The 26895-nt window shown below is 40.1% G+C and overlaps 2 protein-coding genes across 2 annotated transcripts in view; both read right to left on the reverse strand.

Annotated features, from left to right (window-relative positions):
• Nucleotides 1–26895, reverse strand: part of OCIAD2 (OCIA domain containing 2) — a 945756-nt gene that overhangs the window by 616076 nt on the left and 302785 nt on the right. The window lies entirely within an intron of this gene.
• On the reverse strand, nt 20571–21012 carry LOC126032507 (ATP synthase subunit g, mitochondrial-like). The gene has a single exon (XM_049790197.1). It carries the CDS (start codon nt 20990–20992, stop codon nt 20681–20683), a length of 312 nt encoding a protein of 103 aa, XP_049646154.1. The 5' UTR covers nt 20993–21012; the 3' UTR covers nt 20571–20680.

The raw sequence follows: 26895 nt of genomic DNA on the forward strand, positions 1-26895 counted from the left end.
TTCTGGAAATACCAATCGTCTTCAATAAGAAAGTGATCTGGGGCCTGAGAGATAGCATGGACGTAAGTCATTTGCCTTGCATGCAGAAGGACGGCGGTTTGAATCCCGGCATCCCATATGTCCCTTGAGCCTGCCAGGAGCAATTTCTGAGTATAGAGACAGGAGTAACCCCTGAGCGCTGCCGGGTGTGACCCAAAAACAAAAACAAAAAAGAAAGTGACTAATAGTGTCTCTCATGCAATACACTGAAGACTTTTCTTTAATTTAAGGATTTGATATCTTTCAGAACAGTTGGAATACCTACACTGGAAGTGTTAGACTCTTTTGCTTGAGTCTCTGGGAACTCTAGAAAGGGCTCCATAGACAGATAAGGAATGGGAAAATAAATGAATTAATATGGAGTCATCAAAAGGTAGTCAAAAACAATCACTGCTAAAAGGAAGAGAGAATGCTTAGTATAATTTTTAGATTTAGAAAATTAGGAAAGGGGCAAGCATACCTTAAACCAAAAGTAGAAACAATGCTTTGTGAGTGGCTAGTTTCTCATAAAAAGATAAACTTTGTGAGCATTATAATTTTTTCTTTTATCTGTTTATATTCATGAATCAACAATGATCTATTTCACACCTATGTTCATTGTGACACCATACACAAAAGTCAAAATCTGGAAATAATCCAAATGCCCAACAACAGATGAGTGAAGAAATCATGGTATATATGCACTTAGCTATTAGAAAAGATGAAATCTTGTTTTTAGCTATAACTTGGATGCAATTAGAGGATGTGTTGTTAACATAATTTAAAGGGAGAAAGACAAATACTGGATAATCTCATTCATATGGAATATAACGAAGCAAAGCAAAGAAATGGACAGTATCCAATGAAAACAATCCTTGGATTTGAAACACATGACTGAAGTTTCCAAGCAGTGTGGAGAGGTGGATGAAGGGGAGAGAAAGAAGAGCTAAATGAACAGGACAGTGAGTGGTATTAGGAGTATTTTGCATTTCTGTGGTTTTGGAGGCACAATACCTTGACAATTAAAAACATAAATATTAGCACTATTGTATCCTCATTCACAATCAATTTATCAACAATACTGTACTCCCCATTTTCTAATGTCAAGAGAATGGGTGTGGGGAGGGGTGTAAAAAAAGCACAAGAGTAGAAGCAGAGAAAATAAAAGGTAGTATGAAGAAGGGAGTGAATAGCAAGGGAGCTTGGAGGAAAGGCAGCAGAAGGACAGAAGGAGTAGTTTGTGCAGACAAGTTGTTATTTGTAGCTTGAAGAAAGAATTTAGAAAGATGAAAAAATGTTGTCATAATGATATAGTCTACCATAGGAGGAGGTTATTTATTAGCTGAAAGCAATAGAAAACTATAAGGTTTCTTATTTTTGTTTTTCACAAAATGAAAATATCCTTTTGAGGTCAACTGCAGGGAAGTGGACAGGGCAGTAAAAACAATCAAGATTAGGGCTGCAGGATGGAGCAGAAGTCTTCCATACACCACAAAAGCACCAATGAACCTGAAAGGAGTCTATAGTTAATCCCATGACAATATACTTCAAGGGTGGAGAAACCCTGTATCTCTTAGGCAAAGGAAATTCCTTTTCGAATGACCCCAATATTTACTGTGCATCTGCAGGAGGAAAAAAAAAGCACAAAACAATTTTTTATTATTATTTACTTATTTATTTATTTATTTTTATTTCCAATAAGGTCTTTATCATTCCTGTGAGAAAACATTTTCTCCAAGCTAAAATTTTTTTTTCTTAACACCACCCATCACCAGTGCAACATTCCCATCACCAATGTCCCAAGTCTCCCTCCTCCCCACCCGACCCCCGCCTGTACTCTAAACAGGTTCTCAATTTCCCTCATACATTCTCATTATTAGGACAGTTCAAAATGTAGTTATTTATCCAACTAAACTCATCACTCTTTGTGATGAGCTTCCTGAGGTGAGCTGGAACTTCCAGCTCTTTTCTCTTTTGTGTCTGAAAGTTATTATTGCAAGAATGTCTTTCATTTTTCTTAAAACCCATAAATATGTGAGACCATTCTGCGTTTTTTTCTCTCTCTCTGACTTATTTCACTCAGCATAATAGATTCCATGTACATCCATGTATAGGAAAATTTCATGACTTCATCTCTCCTGACAGCTGCATAATATTCCATTGTGTATATGTACCACAGTTTCTTTAGCCATTCGTCTGTTGAAGGGCATCTTGGTTGTTTCCAGAGTCTTGCTATGGTAAATAGAGCTGCAATGAATATAGGTGTAAGGAAGGGGTTTTTGTATTGTATTTTTGTGTTCCTAGGGTATATTCCTAGGAGTGGTATAGCTGGATCGTATGGGAGCTCGATTTCCAGTTTTTGGAGGAATCTCCATATCGCTTTCCATAAAGGTTGAACTAGACGGCATTCCCACCAGCAGTGGATAAGAGTTCCTTTCTCCCCACATCCCCGCCAACACTGTTTATTCTCATTCTTTGTGATGTGTGCCATTCTCTGTGGTGTGAAGTGGTATCTCATCGTTGTTTTGATTTGCATCTCCCTGATGATTAGTGATGTGGAGCACTTTTTCATGTGTCTTTTGGCCATCTGTATTTCTTCTTTGTCAAAGTGTCTGTTCATTTCTTCTCCCCATTTTTTGATGGGATTAGATGTTTTTTTCTTGTAAAGTTCTGTCAGTGCCTTGTATATTTTGGAGATTAGCCCCTTATCTGATGGGTATTGGGTGAATAGTTTCTCCCACTCAGTGGGTGGCTCTTGTATCTTGGGCACTATTTCCTTTGAGGTGCAGAAGCTTCTCAGCTTAATATATTCCCATCTGTTAATTTCTGCTTTCACTTGCTTGGAGAGTGCAGTTTCTTCCTTGAAGATGACTTTAGCCTCAATGTCCTGGAGTGTTTTACCTACGTATTGTTCTATATATCTTATGGTTTTGGGGCTGATATCAAGGTCTTTAATCCATTTGGATTTTACCTTCGTACATGATGTTAGCTGGGGGTCTAAGTTCAATTTTTTGCAAGTGGCTACCCAGTTGTGCCAACACCACTTGTTGAAGAGGCTTTCTTCTCTGAGTATTCAAGCTTATTCCACTGATCTGAGGGCCTGTCCTTATTCCAATACCATGCTGTTTTGATAACTATTGCTTTGTAGTAAAGTTTAAAGTTGGGGAAAGTAATTCCTCCCATATTCTTTTTCCCAATGATTACTTTAGCTATTCGAGGGTGTTTATTGTTCCAAATAAATTTCAAAAGTGCCTGGTCCACTTCTTTGAAGAATGTCATGGGTATCTTTAGGGGGATCGCATTAAATCTGTACAGTGCTTTGGGGAGTATTGCCATTTTAATGATGTTAATCCTGCCAATCCATGAGCAGGGTATGTGCTTCCATTTCCGCGTGTCCTCTCTTATTTCTTGGAGCAGAGTTTTATAGTTTTCCTTGTATAGGTCCTTCACATTTTTAGTCAAGTTGATTCCAAGATATTTGAGTTTGTGTGACACTATAGTGAATGGAGTTGTTTTCTTTTTTTTTTTTTTTTTTTTGGTTTTTGGGCCACACCCGATAATGCTCAGGGGTTACTCCTGGCTATGTGCTCAGAAGTTGCTCCTGGCTTGGGGGACCATATGGGACACCGGGGGATCGAACCGCGGTCCGTCCAAGGTTAGCGCAGGCAAGGTAGGCACCTTACCTTTAGCGCCACCGCCCGGCCCTGGAGTTGTTTTCTTAATGTCCATTTCTTCCTTATTAGTATTGGTGTATAGGAAGGCCATTGATTTTTGTGTGTTAATTTTGTAGCCTGCCACCTTGCTATATGAGTCTATTGTTTCTAGAAGCTTTTTGGTAGAGTCTTTGGGGTTTTCTAAGTAGAGTATCATGTCATCTGCAAACAGTGAGAGCTTGACTTCTTCCTTTCCTATCTGGATTCCCTTGATATCCTTATTTTGCCTAATCGCTATAGCGAGTACTTCCAGTGCTATGTTGAATAGGAGTGGTGAGAGAGGACAGCCTTGTCTTGTGCCAGAATTTAGAGGAAAGGCTTTCAGTTTTTCTCCATTGAGGACAATATTTGCCTCTGGCTTGTGGTAGATGGCCTTAACTATATTGAGAAAGGTTCCTTCCATTCCCATCTTGCTGAGAGTTTTGATCAAGAATGGGTGTTGGACCTTGTCAAATGCTTTCTCTGCGTCGATTGATATGATCATGTGATTTTTATTTTTCTTGCTGTTTATGCTGTGTATTATGTTGATAGATTTACGGATGTTAAACCAGCCTTGCATTCCTGGAATGAAACCTACTTGATCGTAGTGGATGATCTTCTTAATGAGGCATTGAATCCTATTTGCCAGGATTTTGTTGAAGATCTTTGCATCTGCATTAATGAGCGATATTGGTCTGTAATTTTCTTTTTTCGTAGCATCTCTGTCTGGTTTAGGTATCAAGGTAATGTTGGCTTCATAAAAGCTATTTGGAAGTTTTCCTGTTTTTTCAATTTCATGAAAGAGTCTTGCCAGGATTGGTAGTAGTTCCTCTTGAAAGGTTTGAAAGAATTCATTAGTAAATCCATCTGGGCCTGGGCTTTTGTTTTTGGGCAGACATTTGATTACTTTCTTAATTTCCTCAATAGTAATGGGTGTGTTTAAATATGCTACATCCTCTTCATTCAATCGTGGAAGATTATAAGATTCCAAAAATTTATCCATTTCTTCCAGGTTTTCATTTTTAGTGGCATAGAGTTTCTCAAAGTAGTTTCTGATTACCCTTTGAATCTCTACCATATCAGTAGTGATCTCTCCTTTTTCATTCCTAATACGAGTTATCAAGTTTCTCTCTCTTTCTTTCTTTGTTAGTTTTGCCAGTGGTCTATCAATCTTGTTTATTTTTTCAAAGAACCAACTTCTGCTTTCGTTGATCTTTTGGATGGTTTTTCTGGTTTCCACTTCATTGATTTCTGCTCTCAGCTTTGTTATTTCCTTCTGCCTCCCTATTTTTGGATCCTTTTGTTGAGCACTTTCTAATTCTATGAGCTGCGTCATTAAGCTATTCAGGTATGCCCCTTCTTCTTTCCTGATGTGTGCTTGCAAAGCTATAAATTTTCCTCTCAGTACTGCTTTTGCTGTGTCCCATAAGTTCTGATAATTTGTGTCTCCATTGTCATTTGTTTTCAGGAAGGTTTTGATTTTCTCTTTGATTTCATCTCGGACCCACTGATTATTCAGTATGAGGCTATTTAACTTCCAGGTGTTAAAATTTTTCTTCTGTGTCCCTTTGTAGTTTATATATAATTTCAGGGCTTTGTGGTCAGCAAAGGCAGCCTGCAAAATTTCTATCCTCTTGATATTATGGAGGTATGTTTTGTGTGCTAACATGTAGTCTATCCTAGAGAATGTCCCATGTACATTAGAGAAAAATGTGTATCCAGGCTTCTGGGGGTGGAGTGTCCTGTATATATCTACTAGGCCTCTTTCTTCCATTTCTCTCCTCAGGTCTAGTATATTCTTGTTGGGTTTCAGTCTGGTTGACCTGTCTAGTGTTGACAATGCCGTGTTGAGGTCTCCCACAATTATTGTGTTGTTATTGATATTATTTTTCAGATTTGTCAACAGTTGTATTAAATATTTTGCTGGCCCCTCATTCGGTGCATATATGTTTAGGAGGGTGATTTCTTCCTGCTGTACATATCCCTTGATTAATACAAAATGTCCATCTTTGTCCCTTACAACTTTCCTAAGTATAAAGTTTGCATCATCTGATATTAATATGGCCACTCCTGCTTTTTTTTGGGTGTTGTTTGCTTGGATGATTTTCCTCTAGCCTTTTATTTTGAGTCTATGTTTGTTCTGACTATTCAGGTGCGTTTCTTGTAGGCAGCAGAAGGTTGGATTGAGTTTTTTGATCCATTTAGCCACTCTGTGTCTCTTAACTGGTGCATTTAGTCCATTGACATTGAGAGAAAGAATTGTCCTGGGAGTTAGTGCCATCTTTATATTAAAGTTTGGTGTGTCTGTTGGTAAGCCTTGTCTTAAAGTATGCCATTCAGTTTTTCTTTTAAGAATGGTTTTGAGTCTGTGAAGTTTTTGAGCTGTTGTTTGTCTGTGAAACTATGTATTGTTCCTTCAAACCTGAAAGTGAGTTTTGCTGGGTGCAGTATTCTAGGCGAAGCATTTATTTCATTGAGTTTTGTCACTATGTCCCACCACTGCCTTCTGGCCTTGAGTGTTTCTGATGACAGGTCTGCAGTAAATCTCAAGGATGTTCCCTTGAATGTAATTTCTCTTTTCGATCTTGCTGCTTTCAGAATTCTGTCTCTATCTATGGGATTCGTCATTGTGACTAGGATGTGTCTTGGGGTGTTTTTTCTGGGGTCTCTTTTAGTTGGCACTCTTCGGGCATGCAGGATTTGATCACATGTATTCATTATCTCTGGTAGTTTCTCTTTAATGATGTTCTTGACTGTTGATTCTTCCTGGAGATTTTCTTCCTGAGTCTCTGGGACTCCAATGATTCTTAAGTTGTTTCTGTTGAGCTTATCAGAGACTTCTATTTTCATCTGTTCCCATTCTTTGAGTAATTTTTCCATTGTTTGATCATTTGCTTTGAGGCTTTTTCCAATTTCTTCTGCTGTATGTAATTGTTATGTATCTCATCTTCCAGTGTACTGATTCTATCCTCAGCTGCTGTTAACCTGTGGGAAATCTCAAACATGTTTTTCTTCAATTCATCTACTGAGTTTCTCAGACCTGTTATTTGATCTGAAATTTCTGTTTGGAGTTTTCTCATTTCTATCTTCATATTCTCCTGATTCTTTTTAGTTTTCTCTTCTATACTTTGTTTGAGTTCTTTGAACATGTTCCATATTGCAACTCTAAACTCCTTATCTGAGAGACTGACTAGGTGGTTGGTCATGTTCAAGTCATCAGAGTTGCCATCTTCATTCTCTATGTCTGGCACTGGCCCGTGTTGTTTCCCCATTGTCACACTAGTACTGCGTGTTTTTCTACGTGTTGTGATTGTATTCATCGGCTAAATGCTGTGCACCGTCGCGAAGGGGAGCGGAGCAACCGTGCTCCTCTGGCTTCTCCCTTTCTGGGCGTGTCGACTCACCTCCACGGAAGGCTCACAGGAAGGCAGGCTGGCAGATGGGCCGCACCCAGGATGAAATCAGGCCAAAAATGCAGGACAGCAGAGTAGAGAGGCAGAAGTGTGCTGGCATCTGAGATCCAGCGAAGTTCAGTGGCTCCTCCCTTTCTGGGCATGTCACAGGAAGGCAGGCTGGCTGATGAGCCGCACCAAGGGTGAAATCAGGCCAAAAATGCAGGACAGCAGAGTAGAGAGGCAGAAGGGTGCTGGCATCTGAGATCCAGCGAAGTTCAGTGGCTCCTCCCTTTCTGGGCGTGTCGACTCACCTCCACGGAAGGCTCACGGGAAGGCAGACTCCCCGGAAAGTTCACAGGAAGGCAGGCTGGCTGATGAGCCACACCAAGGGTGAAATCAGGCCGGAAATGCAGGACAGCAGAGTAGAGAGGCAGAAGGGTGCTGGCATCTGAGATCCAGCGAAGTTCAGTCGTGGATGATCTTCTTAATGAGGCCTCCAAGCTAAAATTTTTACTTCACTTAAAGTCGTGCGTTCCTCCGAATCTCCCCCCCGGCTCAGGCTCGAACGCGGCGCCCACCGGGAGTCCCGCACCGGCCGGGACAGGAACGCGGACGAGCCGCCTCGCCACGGCACGCCACGAGGCCCTCAGCGACCCCGGAGCCCGCCCGCCTGCCTGCCCGCCCACGGAAGCACCAGAGCCCTTATTTATTTATTTTTGTTGATTTCATTGTTGTGGTTTGGCTATTGAAGTGGATGTCTCCATTTATATTTATTTATTTATTTATTTTCTTCTTTTCTTTTCATATGTGCTCTGCCACATTTTTTTTTTATCTCAATACCATGGCTTTTATATGGTGCTTACCCTTTTGTTTTGTTTGTTTGTTTTTTGGAATGCTCACTGGATATTTTATTTGACAGTTCTTTATGTACTGTTGTGGTGTTTCACCTTCTTTTTCCCCTTCATCTCTCAAACCAAGGATGAAAGCCTCTAGAAGGACTCCGCCCATTTCCGGAGTATCTGATTCTTTTTTTCTTTTTTTTTTTCTCCAGGTTATTACTTTTCTCTTCTTCAAACAAAACCGCATAACTTGAACTATCCAGTCCTGCCTCCCACTGGGGGGAGGAATAAGGGAGGTACCAAGACCAAATAGGTGTAAGACCACTAATTAGTAAGCTAGGCACAGAGGGGACCACTTATTCTAGCAGCCCCGGGGGTAAGGGAAGAGGATATGGGAAGAAGGACGGGAACGGAGGTGGAGGGAGGACAACTCAGTGATGGGAATTCCCCTGATTTTATGTTAATATGTACCTAAAATATTATTGTCAACGATATGGAAGCCACTATGATTAAAATAAAAGTTATATTTATAAAAAATATTAGGGCTGAAGAGATAATATATGGCAGATTGACACATAGAGTCAATCAGATTAGCACTTGTGACATCAAGTATAATTCTGGCACTAAGGGCAGTAAACCAAGCACTACTAGGACTGATACCTTGAGCAAAGGCCCCAAAACAAACAAACAAACAGAAAGCAAGATTTGTGTGATGAGACCTGCCAGGAGGCCGAGAGAGAGAGAGAGAGAGAGAGAGAGAGAGAGAGAGAGAGAGAGAGAGAGAGAGAGAGAGAGAGAGAGAGAGAGAGAGAGAAATGGGGCTCTTCAACTTACTGTTCATTTGACCTTGGGCAAGTTACTTAACCTCTCTGAGCTTTACTGATTCAATTAAACAAATGAGTTTACTTACTTAGTAAGCTTTCCACAAGGGTTGCATTAAAAGAATTAAACCATAAATGCAATTGGGTTTATGTGAAATGGAATAAGAGATAATGTGGCTCTAAGTAGGCTCTTCCTCAGCCTGAATTTTCTGCTTTTCATAGTCCCAGTCCTGAGGACCCAGTTCTAATGTCATTCCCAAACCCTTAGTTATTGCAAAATAACTAGCCATTGACCTACTATATGATTGTAGCTCTATTGCCTATCAGATGAGGGAAATGAGTAAGGAATTAAATGGCTATAAGCAGCATGTGCCTATTATGTTGATAGTATTTTATAATAGTGAACACAGAAAAGGCAATGAAAATGGGAAGTGGTATTTCCTCCTTCCCCATGAATTGAAAGTTAACAGTTGGCTAAATTGTTATCTTCTTATAAAATCAACATTAGGTTATATGATAATAAAAATAAATGCCAATCATTTTTCCATATAATTGAAACTCTTTAAGTGCCTTGAGAGAAGTAGAGGAAAATCTTTTGCCGGGACTATAAAGAGAACTTTACTAATTAAAACTGTTTTGGTGGGTGTCTGGGATGACTCTAAAATACAGGTGATGAAATTTCTGTGTAAAACCCTTGAGCAGGAGCCAGAGCAATTGCACAGCAGTCTAGAGTTTGCCCTTCACGCAGCCAACCTTTAATGGACTCCAGTTCACTTCCCGGCATCCCATATGGTCCCCAGAGTCTGCCAGGAGTGATTACTGAGCACAGAGCCAGGAGTAACCCCTCAGCACCACCAGGTGTGGTCCAAAAATAAAAAATAAAAACCTTGAGTAGTTCTGTTTCAAATTCAGTGCTTCAGAGTCTAAAAAGGCAATGTCGTGGACATGTCATGTATTTCCCAACACTCCCAGTCTGAGATCTTCACTATTTCAGTGAGAAACAAAAAGATTCCTAATAAGAGGCTTTAAAATTTTATTAAAATTTTTAACTTAGTTTGCGTGAAGCTTTTCTATAAAATGAGTTTGCATCAAACTTAAAAAAAAATTTTCCTTATTCAGACTCTGGGGATTTTTACTTGTTTTATGGGATTTGAGGTATTACATATTTCCCTTGGATTTGTGTAGTTCTTATCTATTCCCTTCTCCCCATGCCCATCAGTGACTGAAGAAGAAATAGGTGGCAGTGAGATCAGACCAGTCTCTTTCTCTACTCAGACCCCAGCTCCGTCTGAACTCAAGATCCCACTGCTGAGCACTGCCAAAGTATTGGAACCTTCTTTACTCATGATATCTTGGAGTCACTCCTTCAAATCAAAGCTTCACTCAGATCCATTCCCCAGCTCAACTACTGCTTGGCTGCACATAGCACAGGAACCATGCATGGGATGTCTTATGTCCAGGTAAATATTCTATGATAACAAAGTAATTTTTTTTTTTATTTTTGGTTTTTGGGTGGCACTCAGGGGTTATTCCTGGCTCTGAACTCAGAAATCACTACTGGCAGGCTTGGGGGACCATATGGGATGCTGGGATTCGAATTGTGGTCTGTCCTGTATTGGCTGAGTGCGAGACAAATCACTGTGCTGTGCCATCACTCCAGCCCCAACAAAGTAATTTTTTTTATCTGCACAGCAAACCTTTTGGATAGGAGGAGATAAGTTACATCATCAAGCTCTGTTTCAAGCGTTTCCAAGACATCTTTGTAGGCATGCTTGGGCAGAAGGTGATAAAATTTATTTATACACATCTCATTATGCAGGGGGTAGGGGTGGGAAAATAGTTCCTTTATTAGCTGATGACATGAACTGAGTTTTCTTACAAGTTCCCTCCTATGATAGAAAGAAAGAGAAATTAAATAAATTTAGTTTAGTTTGATGAACTCTTTCATATTCTAAACAGTCTGACTCAGAATACAGTTCTTTGTGACTCTAGATACCCTGTCAGATCTCTGCCTAGAAATCGGAACATGAAGGGTGTTTACTGTGGGCTTTTGGCAGTGAGGTGATGGGTTTTCAGAGCTAAGATATGTCCTCTGTTTCCTCAAGTTTTTGTATTGTCTCTTGCCAGTTTTGCCATTGGGCTGACTCTGGCGTTAATATTGGCAGTTGATATAATTTGATATAATTTCCTGTCCAGTCTCACTTTATCAAGAACTGTGGTATTTCTTGGCTAGACTAGCTGCATATGATTTTCACTGACTCTGTAGTTCTCTCTTGGCATAGAGGATGCATCCTGAGCCTCTGCTGTGAAAGCTACTTCATTCTTCTTCATACTGTTGTGATGAAACAAACCTATAGTTCTCAATTCCTCACCATGTGACCCCTTTAGGGGAACAAAAAACTTCAGAACTAAATGTCCTGTTACTAGACAAATATGATTGCCCAATTTCCCAGAATTCCTTAGATTTGGTCATGTGACCAAGATCTGGCCAATAAAATATTAAACGGGTCAAGTCACGTCTTTGGGGCCAGAGTTTTAAGACATTGGATACACTTCTCTCAACTTCATTTCTTTTTCTAACCAAATGGGAACCAGGTATGGCTGTTTCATAAAGTTGAGGTCAATGATCTTTGTCCTGTCACAGAGTAGCTATAAGGAAAAGAAGGAACTTCTGAATGAAGCATTGACACTAGGCTGGCATTTGAGGAGAGAACTGCTTTTTTCTTCAAATGACTTAACTTAAGTTTTGTGTTACAGCAACAATTTTCCAGTAGCAGCAACAAGAAACTGATTGTTATTAAGGAAAGTCAGGTCCAACCTTGCTGCATTCTAAGGTTCCTCTCCTTTTGGAGCAGGAAGCCTGAGCTTCCCATGTCTTTATTGTCTCCTCTCCTCTTCATCTCTATATAACTCATATTCACAGTGAGGTGGGTTAAGGGCATTTTTTTGTCCTCTACCTTCTATCTCCTTTCTCTCTTTTCAATTGTAAACCTGACAGTCAAGTCCAGATGTTGTCTATAGACCAATGGAAGAAAAAAAAAATTTCATGAACTGCTAAGACAAAAGTGAAAGAAAGAGAACTATTTATAATAATATTTTATGTATTCTTCCTGTTTTTTTGTTTGGGGTCCATGCCAGTGAAGATCTAGAGATGATTCCTGGTGGTTCTTGGGTGACCAAGGAGTGCTGGGGAACAAACTTGGCCCTCCTGAATCTAAATAATGTGCTCTAACCCTTTTAGATCTCTCTTTAACCCCTGCATATTCATTTGAAAATCTAATACAAAACGATAATTTTATCCAAGTAGACACTGTATTCAGTGGCCATAGTTTTTCCATGGACAGATAGGAAATTTCTGTGACCCAACCTTGACCCATAACTAGCAGTTGTAAGCTCTTGGAGTCATCCTACCTAGGACAAAAAAAATTTTATGCCCTTAGGGAAGGAATTCTATCATCTGAGTTTCTCTTGATTCCTAGTAGCTGCAAATTTAGAAAATCCTGCTTTTAACAAATCAGAGCTCCCAGATAAGTAACATTTTTTAATTTGATTCATGAATATGAAAATGTTAGAAAGAAATGGTCTTTAATAGTTTTTAGAATATTATCTCATGTTGCATATTCAGCCAGGGGAAAATATAGCCATTGAGAAAGTTAGAATGCTTATAACTGCTTGAACATTGATGTCATTTTTATACTTTTCTTACCTTGGTTTTCTTCATGACTTGCTTTGTTTTAATGAACATTACATGTCACAGGTACAGTTTTAAACAAAGGTCAATAGAAGTGAATTTTAAAAGGTGCCTCTAGCACTAGCTGTTGAGAAAAGACAAATTGCAGTCTCTGTGGGAACTAATTTAAACTTGTCAGAACGGTAGAATTAATTAGGTCTTAACTGACATTTAACAGCCAGGGTGGCAGGCCTGATCTAACTTAGCAGTCTTAGAAAACAAGGAGTAATAGTGAGCAGATTGTATTCCTGCACAGCAGGCTCTGTTTGGGGGGAACCACACATCAAGTGAGGGTTCTTAAACATGCTTTTCCATTTTAGTCTATTCTTCCTCCTGAAGAGACACATGGGTGAAGATGAATCACATTCACATTTTTGTTGTTGGCATTCCTCCATTGTGTATTATGACAAGGAAATTATTGAATGCTTTGCTGGAATATTTCATATATAGCTCAACATAAATTTGCCCCTTTTCCCACAATAAAAAAGTGACAGAGAGCTCTCTTCTTTGGCACATATAAAGTCCTTCCTTCCTTCCTTCCTTCCCATACACAGCAGTGCTCAGAGGCTAGTCCTGGTTTAGTGTTCAGAGGATCATGCAGTCCTGGGCATCAAACTTCGGATTATCCTTGCATGCAAAGTATGCACTCCAGACCTTTGAACTCTCTATCTTCCTGGCCTAGTAAGTACATTTTTACTCAGAAGAGTGAGACTGATATTTTCCAGGAGAAGAATACACCTTAGAGTTAGAAGTAAGGTATTAAATGAACCAAACTCTCAAACTAGAGAGGGAGGGTTTTACCTGCATTCACAATATTGTTGTTTGCTCAGATTTGGAGGTGGGAGTGGGTGGGTAGGCAAGGATGGGTGAGGAAGGAGACAGGGAGGCATCCAATACACTTTCAAGAATCCTTAGACTTCAGCCTTGGGAAAAAAAAAAAGATAAAGATTTACAGGAAACTTGAAGCTCTTTTTGCTTCAGGTAGGTCTCGGGAGAGCATGTTGTATTGATGAGCACTACGTAAAATAACAGTCCAGGCTTCAGAGCACAAAGACGTGCTCTAAACAGTTTCCTTTGCCATTCTGGAGAGACAACCCAGGGCCCCAGGGCAGACTCAGAGTTAAAATCTAGCAGAAGGCTTGCCAGACACTTTTCAGGCAAAGATTTTTCTCAGCAGCTTTCCCAGTCCCAGACTGTTACCTGTCTGCTGCCTTCTGACTCCAGCCTAATCACTTCCAGCTGCCTTGGCTCCTGCAGCCTCTTTAGCCCCTCCCTGTCTGGCCTCCCTGCCCTCTGCCTTTCGCTGAGGCAAAATTAAGTATTGCATTTAAATCCCCTCTTAGGACCTGAAGATCTTGAGCAGGAGTTTCACCACAGTATCCATCTTCTGCAAGAGATGTCAGTACTGGCTTGGCTCACATGCCTTTGCTTCCATTTGCTTTGCTGCCAAGCTGTTCTCTTCCTGCCCCTCATTGGTTACAGCTAAGCACACTAGGAAAAGCATGTGTTGCGAAGTTCTCAGTAATAAATGCTGCTCTTCCAAATCCATCTTCCTTCTTTCCTTCCTTCCTTCCTTCCTTCCTTCCTTCCTTCCTTCCTTCCTTCCTTCCTTCCTTCCTTCCTTCCTTCCTTCCTTCCTTCCTTCCTTCCTTTTTCTTCCTCCCTTCCTTTCTTCCTCCCTCCCTCCTTCCTTTCTTCCTCCCTCCCTCCCTCCTTTTTCTTTCTTTCTTTCTTTCTTTCTTTCTTTCTTTCTTTCTTTCTTTCTTTCTTTCTTTCTTTCTTTCTTTCTTTCTTTCTCTCTCTCTTTCTTTCCTTCTTTCCTTTTTTCTTATGCACTGTAATTTACAAAACATTTTATAACAGTTTCAGGCATTCAATATTATAATTTTTTTTTACATTTTTTAATTTTATTTTAATTATGACAACAAAGATGCAAAGAAAGAGGACAGGGTAAAGTTACAGTGGAAGCCCAATCACCCATAAACAGAATTCTCGGTAGTCCCATCGATGATATCCCAGCCTTGAACTTTCAGCCAAAGAACATTAAGAAAAACAAAACTGAACCCATGTACAATACAATTACTTTGTCCCTCAAATCCCCAGTTGTAGTACATACTAATTCTTAGCAGCACACAATATAATCTAAAGACATTAGACTTATGTAACTCCTTAAACATTGAGGGCAAGGTACATTTCTCTAGTTCCATGCACATGCTTACTAGTTTAAGTTAACCTCAAAAGTTTTAGTGGGTTGTTTTTCTTAAGGACTGGAGTCAAGGGAACATAGTAAAAAAACGGTATTAAAGTGGCATTTGTTTGCATAGGCCCACCAAAACATAAGGGACATGGAAAGACAAATTATGGTCTAAATACAAGGAGACCCTACCCCTGAAGTTTCCTGGCACAGGACTGACTCTAGGCTCCAGGCAAACTAGTTTGTCCAATTCAAGTCATCGTCTGTAGTGGCAATACACCTCCATTCCTCACATAGTCTCTGTTGTTGGTATCATGCTTCTGTATTAAAGATCCTGGAGTCTGCATATCCCATATTGCAGTCAGGATGGTGCAGAGCATCCTCTCGTTTCCCCTCACACTTAAGGGGCACTAGAGAGAACCATGTCCTGTAGAGCAGGTCATTGTTGTTGTCAAGTCTTCTCAGTGTAAACGGAAGTCTCTTTTTAGGAGGTCGATGTCAGACCCTTGGTAGTGTCTTTCCTGGTAGAGGACTGCTTCCAGCTGTTGCTATATAAGACCTTGGATGTTTCATAGATAGCTTGCCTGGTTCTGGCGTGAATGGAGGATGCCCATTCTTCTGAGGCCTGTGCCAGGTCATTATATCAATGTTCAGGGTATAAGGTACATTGTACTAAGATTTATTAGATAAGAACTTATCTGTATGTATGGTGTTTTCCCATTTTAATGTGTCTATGCAAACAAGGATCAATGCCATGAAGCGTTATTGGTGCATCTGGAAGCATTAGGAACAAGACCAGCAATTTCCATGACATAGTTCAATCATAGGCATCAAACTGAGGGACAGTTCCAACAACAATCCTTACTGAACAGCTTACAAAGAAAAGACAAGATGAAAGTGGATAGAAACATCATGGTAGAAGAATATAATAGAGAGTTATATCAGTTAAAGAAAATACCCATAAAATATACAAAAGATATATGAGTTCAATATGTGTTCAATTTGTGTCCTTCTAAATTCTAGGATTTGTTAGATCTACTGTATGTCTTAGGTCAGAGATTAGAACTGTGTGTTACTGAAGTTAAGAAGGGTAAATCTGGGGTACTGATGGTTGGGAGGAGCGTATGTTCACTCGGGGGCGCTAGCCCCCGCGCGGTTTGCAAAATGTAGACTGGTATGAAATTGGCAGTGACAGCCTGAGTATAGCTGAGCAGCTATCTGCCACCCACCAGATCAAACTCCACCCCCTCAGCCCCACCCTAGGCCAGTCTCTGGACAGACCCGGCCTGGGAGTGGGGAAAACCCAGGGTGCCCCATCAACTCCTTCCAGGAACCCACCTGGAGATCCTGAGGAATGGGGGAGAGGGGGGTCGGGTGACCCAGGTCCGGGCCCCCCTACCCTGGGCCAGGCCAACAGGCCGCTGGCACATGCGGGGGCCTGCCAGCTGCCCACCCGTGCCGGCTAAAAATCCTGCTCCAGGAAGGGAGAGAGACCCTCCCAAGCCCGAAGAACAGGGATTTAAGCCCCACCCTAGGCCAGTCTCGGACAGACCCGGCCTGGGAGTGGAGAAAACCCAGGGTGCCCCATCAACTCCTTCCAGGAACCCACCTGGAGATCTTGAGGAATGGGGGAGAGGGGGGTCGGGTGACCCAGGTCCGGCCCCCCTACCCTGGGCCGGGCCAACAAGCCGCTGGCACATGTGGAGGCCTGCCAGCTGCCCACCCGTGCCGGCTAAAAATCCTGCTCCACTCAATATTATAACTTCTAACTCATTACCAGTGTGAACATTTCTCCACCAATGGTCCATGGTTCCCTCCATCTCTCTAAAACACACTTCCTTAGCAAAATCCTCCTATTCTTTCTTTTTAAAAAAAATAATATATTTAAGCACCTTGATTACAGACATGATTGTAGTTGGGTTTCAGTCATACAAGGATTACCCCCTTCACCAGTACAACATTCTCATCACCGATGCTTCCTATCTCCCTCCCGCCTCCCGCCTGTATTTGAGACAGGCATTCTACTTCTCTCACTCATTAACATTGTTATGATAGTTGTCAGTGTAGCTATTTCTCTAACTTGAACTCATCACTCTTTGTGGTGAGCTTCATATCGTGAGCCAATCCTTCCAGCCCTCATCTCTGGGCATTATTACAATAATGTCTTTTGTTTTTCTTAAAACCCATAGACGAGTGAGACTATTCTATATTTCTTTTTCTCCCTCTGACTTATTTCACGCAGCATAATACTTTCCATGTGCATCCATGTATAGAAAAATTCCATGGCTTCATCTCTCCTGATGGTTGCATAATATTCCATTGTGTATATGTACCACAGTTTCTTTAGTCATTCATCTGTTGAAGGGCATCTTGGTTGTTTCCAGAGTCTGACTATTGTGAACAGTGCTGCAATGAATATAGGTGTGAGGAAGGCATTTTTGTATTATTTTTTGTGTTCCTATAGTATACCCCTAGGAGTGGTACAGCTGGATCATATGGGAGCTCAATTTCCTTTTTTTTTTTTTTGAGGAATCTTCATATTGTTTTCCATAAAGACTGAACTAGATGCCATTCCCACCAGCAGTGAATGAGAGTTTCTCTTTCCACATCCTCACCAGCACTGATTGTTTTTGTTCTTTGTGATATGTGCCAGTCTCTGTGACTTGATATGGTACCTCATTGTTGTTTTGATTTGCATCTCACTGATCATTAGTGATGTGGAGCATTTTTTCATGTGCCTTTTGGCCATTTGTATTTCTTCTTTGAGGAATTGTCTTTTCATTTCTTCTCCCCATTTTTGATGGGGTTAGATTTTTTTTTCCTTATTAAGTTACACAAGGTACTGATAGAACTTAACAAGAAAAAAACATCTTATTCTTTTAAGGATTATTTTCTTAGAGGTAATTTGACTCTCGTTGCATCATTCATCTTTTGAAATCTGTATCTTTTTTCTAGCGAAACTCTTACCTCCATAAAACCAATTCAACACAAAGCCCATAAAATTAAAAGTCTGTCTATAAGACTGAACAGTGCCTGATACTATTTGACTTTTTTGTTTCTTATGTGTGTAGACATCACTAATCAATCAGGAAGTAATTTCCCTGTGTGATAAATGAAAACTTATATTTCATTTTCTTCAATGCAATATACTGGTAGCCTCTAAAACCTGGAAAGAATGGACAGGTTTAATGAAATTTCTTTGCCACCTATAGACAAAAGACTTGCATTTGAATTATGCTGCAGTGAGTAATAAAGCTAGGTCAGCAGGCAAGGATACCTATGTCCCATGACTCAAATTTGACCTTGCTCAAAATAACGTGGCAGGGGCCAGAGAGATAGCTTGGAGGTAAAGTGTTTGCCTTGCATGCAGAAGGTCAGTGGTTCAAATCCCAGCATCCCATATGGTCCCCTGAGCTTGCCAGGAGCAATTTCGGAGTGTAGAGCCAGGAATAACCCCAGATCGCTGCCAGTTGTGACCCAAAAACCAAACCAAAGCAACACAAAACAAAAATAACTTGGCAAACTTGTTACAATATAGATGACAGGATTTCAGGGTCAGAGGGTCTGGTATGGAGACCCTCATGAAGTTTCTCCTAGCCTAAAAAACCCTTTAAGAACCATTGGTCTTCATCATACTCAATACTTTGTACTTCAGGCAGTAAGATATCCTTAAAGGATTTGAACCTAAACTGAAAAGGACTACACAGTGAGGCTTATACTGAAAAGGACTACACAGTGAGGCTTATACTTTGCAAAGTCTAGGTGCCACAATCAGAACTATGGGAAAGTATGTGATTGAGAGTAGAAGGCTGTTGATATGATGTAGACTACTTTCACTGAGTGGGTGTTTTATAGACTCTCAGGATGAGATTAACAAAAAAAAAAATGGCACTGGTCAGCTTCTGGGATCTGAGAAAGGGAAGAAGATGTGAGATGGGAAAGAAAATTTCCCAAAAAGGTACAAAATGGAACTAGGAAGACCTTAAAGAAAAATGGTCACTGCTCAATTTAGTTAAGGGCAGCTCTGCACTGTGAAAGAGATAGTGCTTATAGATCTGTGGAAATGACACCTGGCCAAGATGCTTGCTGTCTCCCCATGTTTCCCTCTCCTTCCTGTGGGGAGAGGTTGGAGGGGTGGCAGAAAAGGAGTGTGCTTATAAAACAGGTGGTAGTAATTACTAGGAGACCAGAAGTTTTCCTGCCTAATCTTTCAAAGTGTCAGAAAGACCAACTTAGGGAATTATGAAGCTCTGGAAGCCTTCCTGATGTGATCAGCTCAGGAATGTTTAAGGAGCCTGGCTGTTCTGACTTAGTATCTCACTAGGATCCTTCAACCCAACTTTCTAGTTGAGTAGAGGTTTCCCCACCTCTCCAGCAAATATCTGACCTCTTCAGAGTGTGTACAACTACAACTCAATGACACCATTTACCCAGAGAGACCGTTGTGTTCTACATGCCACAGACAGTCTAAAGTTTGGTGGTGAGCCTAGATTTTTACATAAATTTTTGGTCAACCTGCTACAGATTTGAGAATCCCATGACTTCCTTCTCAGAATAGCATTCATTTGCTAGAACAAATAAAAAATATCTACTAATTTCCAAGGAGATGACTTAGTAAGTGTTAGGTAGGAGAGATACAGAGGTTAGATGCCATTCCTGCAAATAGCCTTCACCCTCCTCAGGTTCTTGCACCAAATCATCTCATTGACAATATCAATAAAAGTATCAATAAGAGGTGCCAATTATTCTCAATACTTGGGAAATTTCAAGGCTGTGGAGATTACGAGGCAAAAACAGTAGAAAGATCAAGTATCTATAAAAATATTTGGGTTACTAAATATATATTCTTTATAAGTCACAATAGCAGGGTTGAAAGTATAGTCATTTGTGTACATGCTTAGTATGAGTTGCACCTGTGTTTGATCCTCAATATCACATGGTCCTCTGAATATTCTTAAATGTCAGAGTGGTTCAGGAAATATCTAGCACTGCATTGAACTACCAATCCTTAGCTAAAATCATTTGTGGAGCACTCAGGACTCCTGAGTACAATTTGGGATGACCCTCCAAATAAAACAAACCAAAGCACAATTGACAATATTTGATGCAAACTTTTGTTAAAACATTAAAATAAAATAATAAACTCTAGCAATAATGCCATTCTAAGGAGGTTAATCTGGGGGTATTAGCATACACATAGGAAAAGAGATTATTCCAGGTTGCTATTGCATGTTTCAGAGAATTGATACTTTGTGAGAATCTAAACAAATACTGAGGACACAGCATCATGTCAGACCACTGCTCAGGAGCTGTCATTCCTTTGCTGTGGCTTCCATTTGTTGTCTCTTGATTCATTTGCAGATCTCAAAATTGTTCAACCTACTGAGTCAACTAATACACTTTACCTCTGCTTCTGCCATGATAGTACCTAGATCTGAGATTCCTAACCCTTTCCTTTTTTGTCCTTTAAGTTTCTGCCCATTCATAAGGTCCTTCTTTAATTCACCTGCATTCACAATTTTCATTTCCTGCATAAATTGTCATTGAACATATCAACTTACTGCTTTCACCTTTTCTCTGAATTAAATTCCAGGACACTTCCTGGCTGAGTGGCCTTTATTTCTTCATATTGACTCCCTGTTATCAATTTACTTTTCAGGAAGAAGGTCTGATGTTCTCCAATGGATAATGTATTGTTTTAAAGGCTTCATTCAGTAGATGTGACCAATAGCTGTGTCTCTTGTCTCAAAGTACCCCAATCTACCCACATTTGTATAGGCCACAAAAGGAACCGGTATATTCTAATACACTAGTTCTAAAATCACTGGGAGATTAAGTCTTATGCATAATTGCAACCACTGAAGTGCACTTAACCATATGCTTTTTCTTTCTTTCTTTTTTTTTTTTTTTTGATTTTATTTTATTTTATTCAAATAGCAGTCTGATACACATGACAGGAACACACCAGCAAGCCAGTTGTTATTTCGGTCCTCAAACGTTGTAGCCAACGAGGCTCCGCTTCCCAATGATCTCGCCAACGTAAAACCACATCCACACCTCTGTGGCCACCAAACCATTCAGCAGAGCTTCCTTAACCATCAGATGTTTGAAGCTCCCGGTTTTAGCACTATTGACTATTTTCTTCAAGCCCTGAATAGCTGTTGGGATCTCAGCGGGGGTTAGAGGCACCAGCTCAACCTTGGCATATTGTAAAAATGTGGCCAATCGAGGCTTCGAGTAAGTCACAGCAGCGCTGATGAGCGCTGGGGCCTTCTCGGCGAGATTCCGCACCATCTGGGCCATGGCTCCGACAGTGGAGACTCCGTCGTGCTTTTTCTTTCTTTTCACTCCTTGTCTCTGATCAATCAGCTCTCTTCCATCCAACTGTAGTGGGAACTTGGTCATTGACAGTCATTATCAAGGTGGAATTTCTTTTGACAGGCCACCAGAGAAGACCTGCTATCTCCCTTGTTTTTAACTTCATAAATTTGCATTGATTGGCTAAGTCTCGCACCATAACAAGAAGAATTTCAATATTTCTAGAGGAGGCTCAACAGAAGATCTGTTAAGATGTTCTTAACTTTGTGTGGGTAGCTGATTTGAAAACTCCTAAGACTATTTCACCAGTAGGCCTGCTGGGAAGTATTTTTTCCCAGTGTGGATGGCTGGACAAAAATTCCTAAGAAATATTTCATAATGAGATTCATATTATGGTACTGACATTCTGCTTCCTTTATAACAAACATTTAATTGGCCTATAGATGATTCTCCCTTCTGGTGTGTATATAGTAAAACCTTTTACTTCCTAACATAATAATTTTACAGGCAAATATAGCCTTGATTAAATTTTTCTTTACCTAGAAAATCTGAGCAACAACAAAAAGACATAATAGAAAGAATTTTTTCTCTCTGTCTTTAAAATCCCCTTTCAGGGACCAGAGCAATGGCTAAGTAAGAGGATATTTGTTTTGCATGTGGCTGACCCAGGACAGACCTGGGTTTGATCCCCGACATCCCATATGGTCCCCCAAGCCAGGAGCAATGATTTCTGAGTGCATAGCCAGGAGTAACCCCTGAGCATCACAGGGTACGGCCCAAAAAAGACCTAAATAAATAAATAAAATCCCCTTTCAGTTCCTATTTTGGGAGACATCTCTAAAAGGACCTTGAATATATGTTGTCTAACTTTTACCTCAGAATTTGCATTGAAAAGGTTTGGCCAGGATGTAGCATTGGGCTGTCAAAACTTCTACTAGGTATAAAATCTACATTTCTTTTAAATATAGTTTCTCTTTTACCTGCCCCTTATACACAAAAAAACCTTTTCCCATAGAAATAGGAAACCTAATGGGGACACTTAGCTCCTTGCCTACCCTCAAATTTACATCTGAAGATAGCCAGATAGGATCTATGTTGAGGTGTTAAAATTAACCTTCTCCTTTTGAACTCAGGACTCTTACTTAATATAGATTTTTTTCACCAGGTCTGCATATCCCCCTAGCCAGGGGAACTGTTATGTAAATTAAACAAGGCTACTGTTAAATGTTTCTGTGTACTAGAAAATATCTGTGCTTTGTTAATCTGAACATTCTTTTCATACCTGTGACTGGTAATTTAACTCATATATATTTGTCCCACACATTAAAAATTAGAACATGCTGTTTTTCCCACATACATTGTGTGGTCTCTCATTTCTTCATATTTCACAGTTGCATCATCCACTCTCCTTGAGGGAACTCAAGAAAGTTCTCTAATGCAACCAGACCCAAAAGCTAGCCCATAGCAGTTTAGGATTATTTAACCTTTGAACCAATGAACCATGGTTACTGAAGGTGACAATGTAATAGAGAAAGTCCATTTCATGCTCTCTTCTACCTTTGAAAAGAAGCCCCCTGTGGTTTTCTAAACTCTTTGCCAGGAGCTTCAGGAGGAATCCAGTTGTAGCTCCAGTCTTGAAAGTAGATTCTGATGGTCTAAGATGAGGGTTAGCTAACTTCCCTCCCCTCCCCAAGTTAGCTAACTTTTTCTGTAATGGGCCAGTTAATCTTTCTGGATATCAGCTCATATGTCTGTTGTAAACTCTCTTGTGATGGTGTGAAAGAGGTCACAGACTGAAAGCATAACTGCAGGCCAATAAAACTTTATTGATAGATATTGAAGGTTGGGCCTCCTGAAATAGTCTTATTTTGATATTATTACCCCAAAAATTTAATATAGAAAAAAATTCTTTTTCTAATTTTATTTTTGGGCCATACCCAGTAGTGCTCAGGGGCTACTCCTGGCTCTACATTCAGAAATCACTCCTGGCAGGGGACCATATGGGATGCTAGAGTTTGAACCCAGGTCACCCACATGCAAGGCAAACATTCTACCGGCTGTGTTATCACTCTGGCCCCAGAATAAAAATTATTCTGATGTCTGGTCTAATCTTCCTCCTATGTATTGACTGTTTTTTCCCAGAACATGTGCAATTCAGTGTTAACCAACAGCCTAAGAAAGGAAGTTTGCTGAGAAACTTCTGGAAATATTTCCACACACTCAAAAAGAAGCATGGAAGCCATGATGTACTTTCTGCTTCTGGAGGTCTCACATCTGTGTACCATCTACATTTAAATAAATATAAAGGGGTAAATCTGAGATCATTCTTTCAACTGGGGAGAGTCCATGGTTGGGCTGAAAGATGAAAAGTGCCTGGGTGCTAGATAAATGAAGTCTTGGAGCCACTCAGCTATCCTGAAACAGGCTTCTTACACTCTTCTGTCCTCTACACATAGTACATCATGTGTATGTAGCATACACATAATGCTGCTCCAGATGTCGAATTGGAATTTTCTATTAAATTGTAGTTGAAAGCCACCTTAATATGACTTTGTTTCAAAAGTTAGAATGACTCTAAGCTAAGCCAATGCAATGTTATGGACTTGAAAACAAGGGTGGGAGAAAGGCTCTCTCTGGTGGCCTGGCTGTCAAAAAGAATCAGACAGCTGCCAATGGCCAATTTCCCATAACAGTTTAACAATACTTCAAAAATTATGATTGGAAGCTCTTATACTTTATCATTGGAGTATGTGAGAAAAAGAGAATACCCAGAGCTCATTTCATGTTTTTTCTACCTTGCTAGCTATGACCTCCAAGTACTATTTAAATGATGGCCCTTCTGAGACACCATCCCTTTGACATTCTTCTCAGTATTTAATACTGCATTATCTGAAACATCCCACATCTTCTTCCCCCTAATTGTTGTAAATACACCTCTCTAGATCTATCAGAGTAGGGTAGGAAAACTCAGAGCACAAACTCAGGTTCTCCTTAATTCATACCCCTTTGTTGTGAACTATAGCATCTCTCATGTTCCCTTCATCTTAATTCTTGCCTCAGACTATAATTTATTCATCTCTATGTAAAATTTTTCTACCCAGAGTTTAAATCTTTCTCTACCTCCCCCACCATTTAGCTTCTCTCTGTGCACTCAGGTGCTTGAGTCTAAACACAAGGAGGCTATTATTACCTAGGATCTGACTGCCAACAATGGCACAGGCCATAGCCCAAGAAAACTTCAGTTATTTTGACCTCAAACAGTTTAGGTAAAGATTTTCTTCTTCTATATGCCTTTCAGCTCTTCAGAGGGCTTCTCACATTTTCTCCCTAGCCACAGCAAACTCCCCCAATGCCTTTTCTTATTTGCTGCGGGTTTTGACTTTTGCTTCTCCATATTTATTTTCTTTGCCTGCATACCTTGTTTTTCTTTCAAGGAACCCTCAACCCTGAAGCCCAGACCTTCCATCTGCTTCTCCTTTAAACAAAGGATGGTGTGTGCAGAGGCAGCTAGTGGGGTGCCTGGGCCTGTGTGTCTACTGAGGGGCCCCTTGAAACTTGAACTGCCTGGCAGAGAAGGGCTGAGACCCAGCTGTGGAGAAGAGAGATCTCAGAGGAAAAAAAAAGACAGGTCACACACCTCATTCGTTCATTTTTATTAGTTTCTTTTACCCGATTGTTAGGAATGGTGAACAATGATAAATGAGGTAGCCCTGAGATTTTTATCCTCTGAATTACATGCAATTTGGCAAGATTAGATTAACTACAGAAGGAACATGCAGAAATTGAGGTGTCTATAAGCAGGTTGGCTTGTACGAGTTATATAAAATTGCCTGAAATTCTAATTACACAGGGCTTCTTCATTTTTCCCACACATTCCTAGGCTCTTGTGCTTATAGTCTTCTTTTCCTCTTGACTCCTCGTCCATTTGTGTCCTATCTTTTCCCATCAGTGAACCATGCAACATTTCAGCTGAACTGTTCAAATGAACCAGGTTGCATCCTTTACTTAGGTTCCTTGTCTAGGCACACAGGGTCATGACAAAATCTAGCTGTGTCATGAAAGGATTTGATTTGTTTACTTGTGATTTCTCCACCCAGAGAGGGCACTATTTTATAATTTGCTTTACTAAACAAACTACCTTTTCTCATTGATATAAAGGCACTACCTTGACTAGCTAGCTGAGAGTCCTGCCTAGACCTGAATCCATTACTGAATCCAGAAAGAAGTAAGACTCAGAGAAGACAGGTGGGATTCCAGCAAACAAAAGTCTGGAAGGATACAAAAGAAAAGCCATTGTAAACTGTTCTCAATCTTATTCTTTGGTGAGAATTTTATCTCTTTGATCTCTGTCTCCTTTCCTGTCCAAATGCTAAAAGTTCTCATTATTAGAATGACCCACAAGGAACCACTCTCTCTAGATATATCCAGTAAGCAGAGTTGTAGTTATTTTTGCTACATAAACAACAAATTCCCTACAGAGAAATCTGGTAAATGTCATTCTGTCGACCTCAATAGGTTGGCAATAACCAAATAAAAACAGTAGATTTCTACTAAACCACAAGATATAGCAGTTACCCCCACTGCTCACCAGTATTGTTTTGTTAGGTCACACCTTGCCTTTACCTAAAACAAAGGTGTTCCCTCAGTTTCCTCTTTCCTTTTCACCTATCCCTTTGATATGTAAAAGTCTATCTGTTTCTCACTCAACCCTTCCCCATCAGTTGACTTTGGACTGGTGAAATAAAGAGGCTGTTTGATTTGGTGTGCAGAGACCATGAGGAGAGAAGCAAACTGATTCCATAATTCTCTCCAAACTGGCTTAATTTATTATTTCTTCATGGTTATTCTTCTTCAGACCCATCCACCTGGGGCTTGGAAATACACTGTGTGGGGAGATTTTATACTATTTTAGAATTGTTGAGTTCAGGAATTAAAAAAAAAATCTAATATTTCTCTCTTCCTCACAGTCACTCTTCAGACTTGGTCTGTAAAAGAACATTTTACTCAGGTCTTATAATAAGTTTATTTTTATGATAAGAAAAGTCATATTAGAACATCCCCACAGTTTGAGTGCAAAGAGGATTTAGCTTGGGCCTTGCACATTTGTGTTTCTCTCCTCAGCTCAAAGGCCTCTGTCATAGCCATTCTCTACCAGATTTCTCATTCTGACTCAGAAGCATTCAGAATTTATCTGCCTCTTTATATTTAGTGGAATTGGAGCTCCTGAAGCAGTAATCCAGATGTCAGTGGGGACTGAGAGAATAACCCAGAACTCAGACCAAAACTAGGTTCAAATGATCAACAGAAGTTCTCAGCGCATAGAGATAGAAGTAAATTGAAGAAAGAAAGTCCAGATCTTTAAAGAAATATTTCTTTTGGGCTGGTGAGGTGGCGCTAGAGGTAAGGTGTCTGCCTTGCAAGCGCTAGCCAAGGAAGGACCGCGGTTCAATCCCCTGGTGTCCCATATGGTCCCCCCAAAGCAGGGGCAATTTCTGAGAGCTTAGCCAGGAGTAACCCCTGAGCATCAAATGGGTGTGGTCCAAAAAACCAATATATATATATATATATTTCCTTGTAAACTGCTTCAATGGAAGGTCTTACAGAAACCATTAGCACAATTTTACATTTATCCAGGAAATACTTGCCCCTCTAAATGCATGAAATCATGTGGATGTTGGAGTTTAGAATGATAAATAAATATAGAAAACTTACTATGTCAAGATGAAAGAAAGAAAGAAAGAAAGAAAGAAAGAAAGAAAGAAAGAAAGAAAGAAAGAAAAGAAAGAAAGAAAGAAAGAGAAAAAAGAAAGAAAGAAAGAAAGAAAGAAAAGAAAGAAGAAGAAAGAAAGAAAGAAAGAAAGAAGAAAGAGAAAGAAAGAAAGAAAGAA

This window comes from Suncus etruscus, chromosome 16, assembly GCF_024139225.1.
Source record: "Suncus etruscus isolate mSunEtr1 chromosome 16, mSunEtr1.pri.cur, whole genome shotgun sequence".
NCBI classification, from domain to species: Eukaryota; Metazoa; Chordata; class Mammalia; order Eulipotyphla; family Soricidae; genus Suncus; species Suncus etruscus.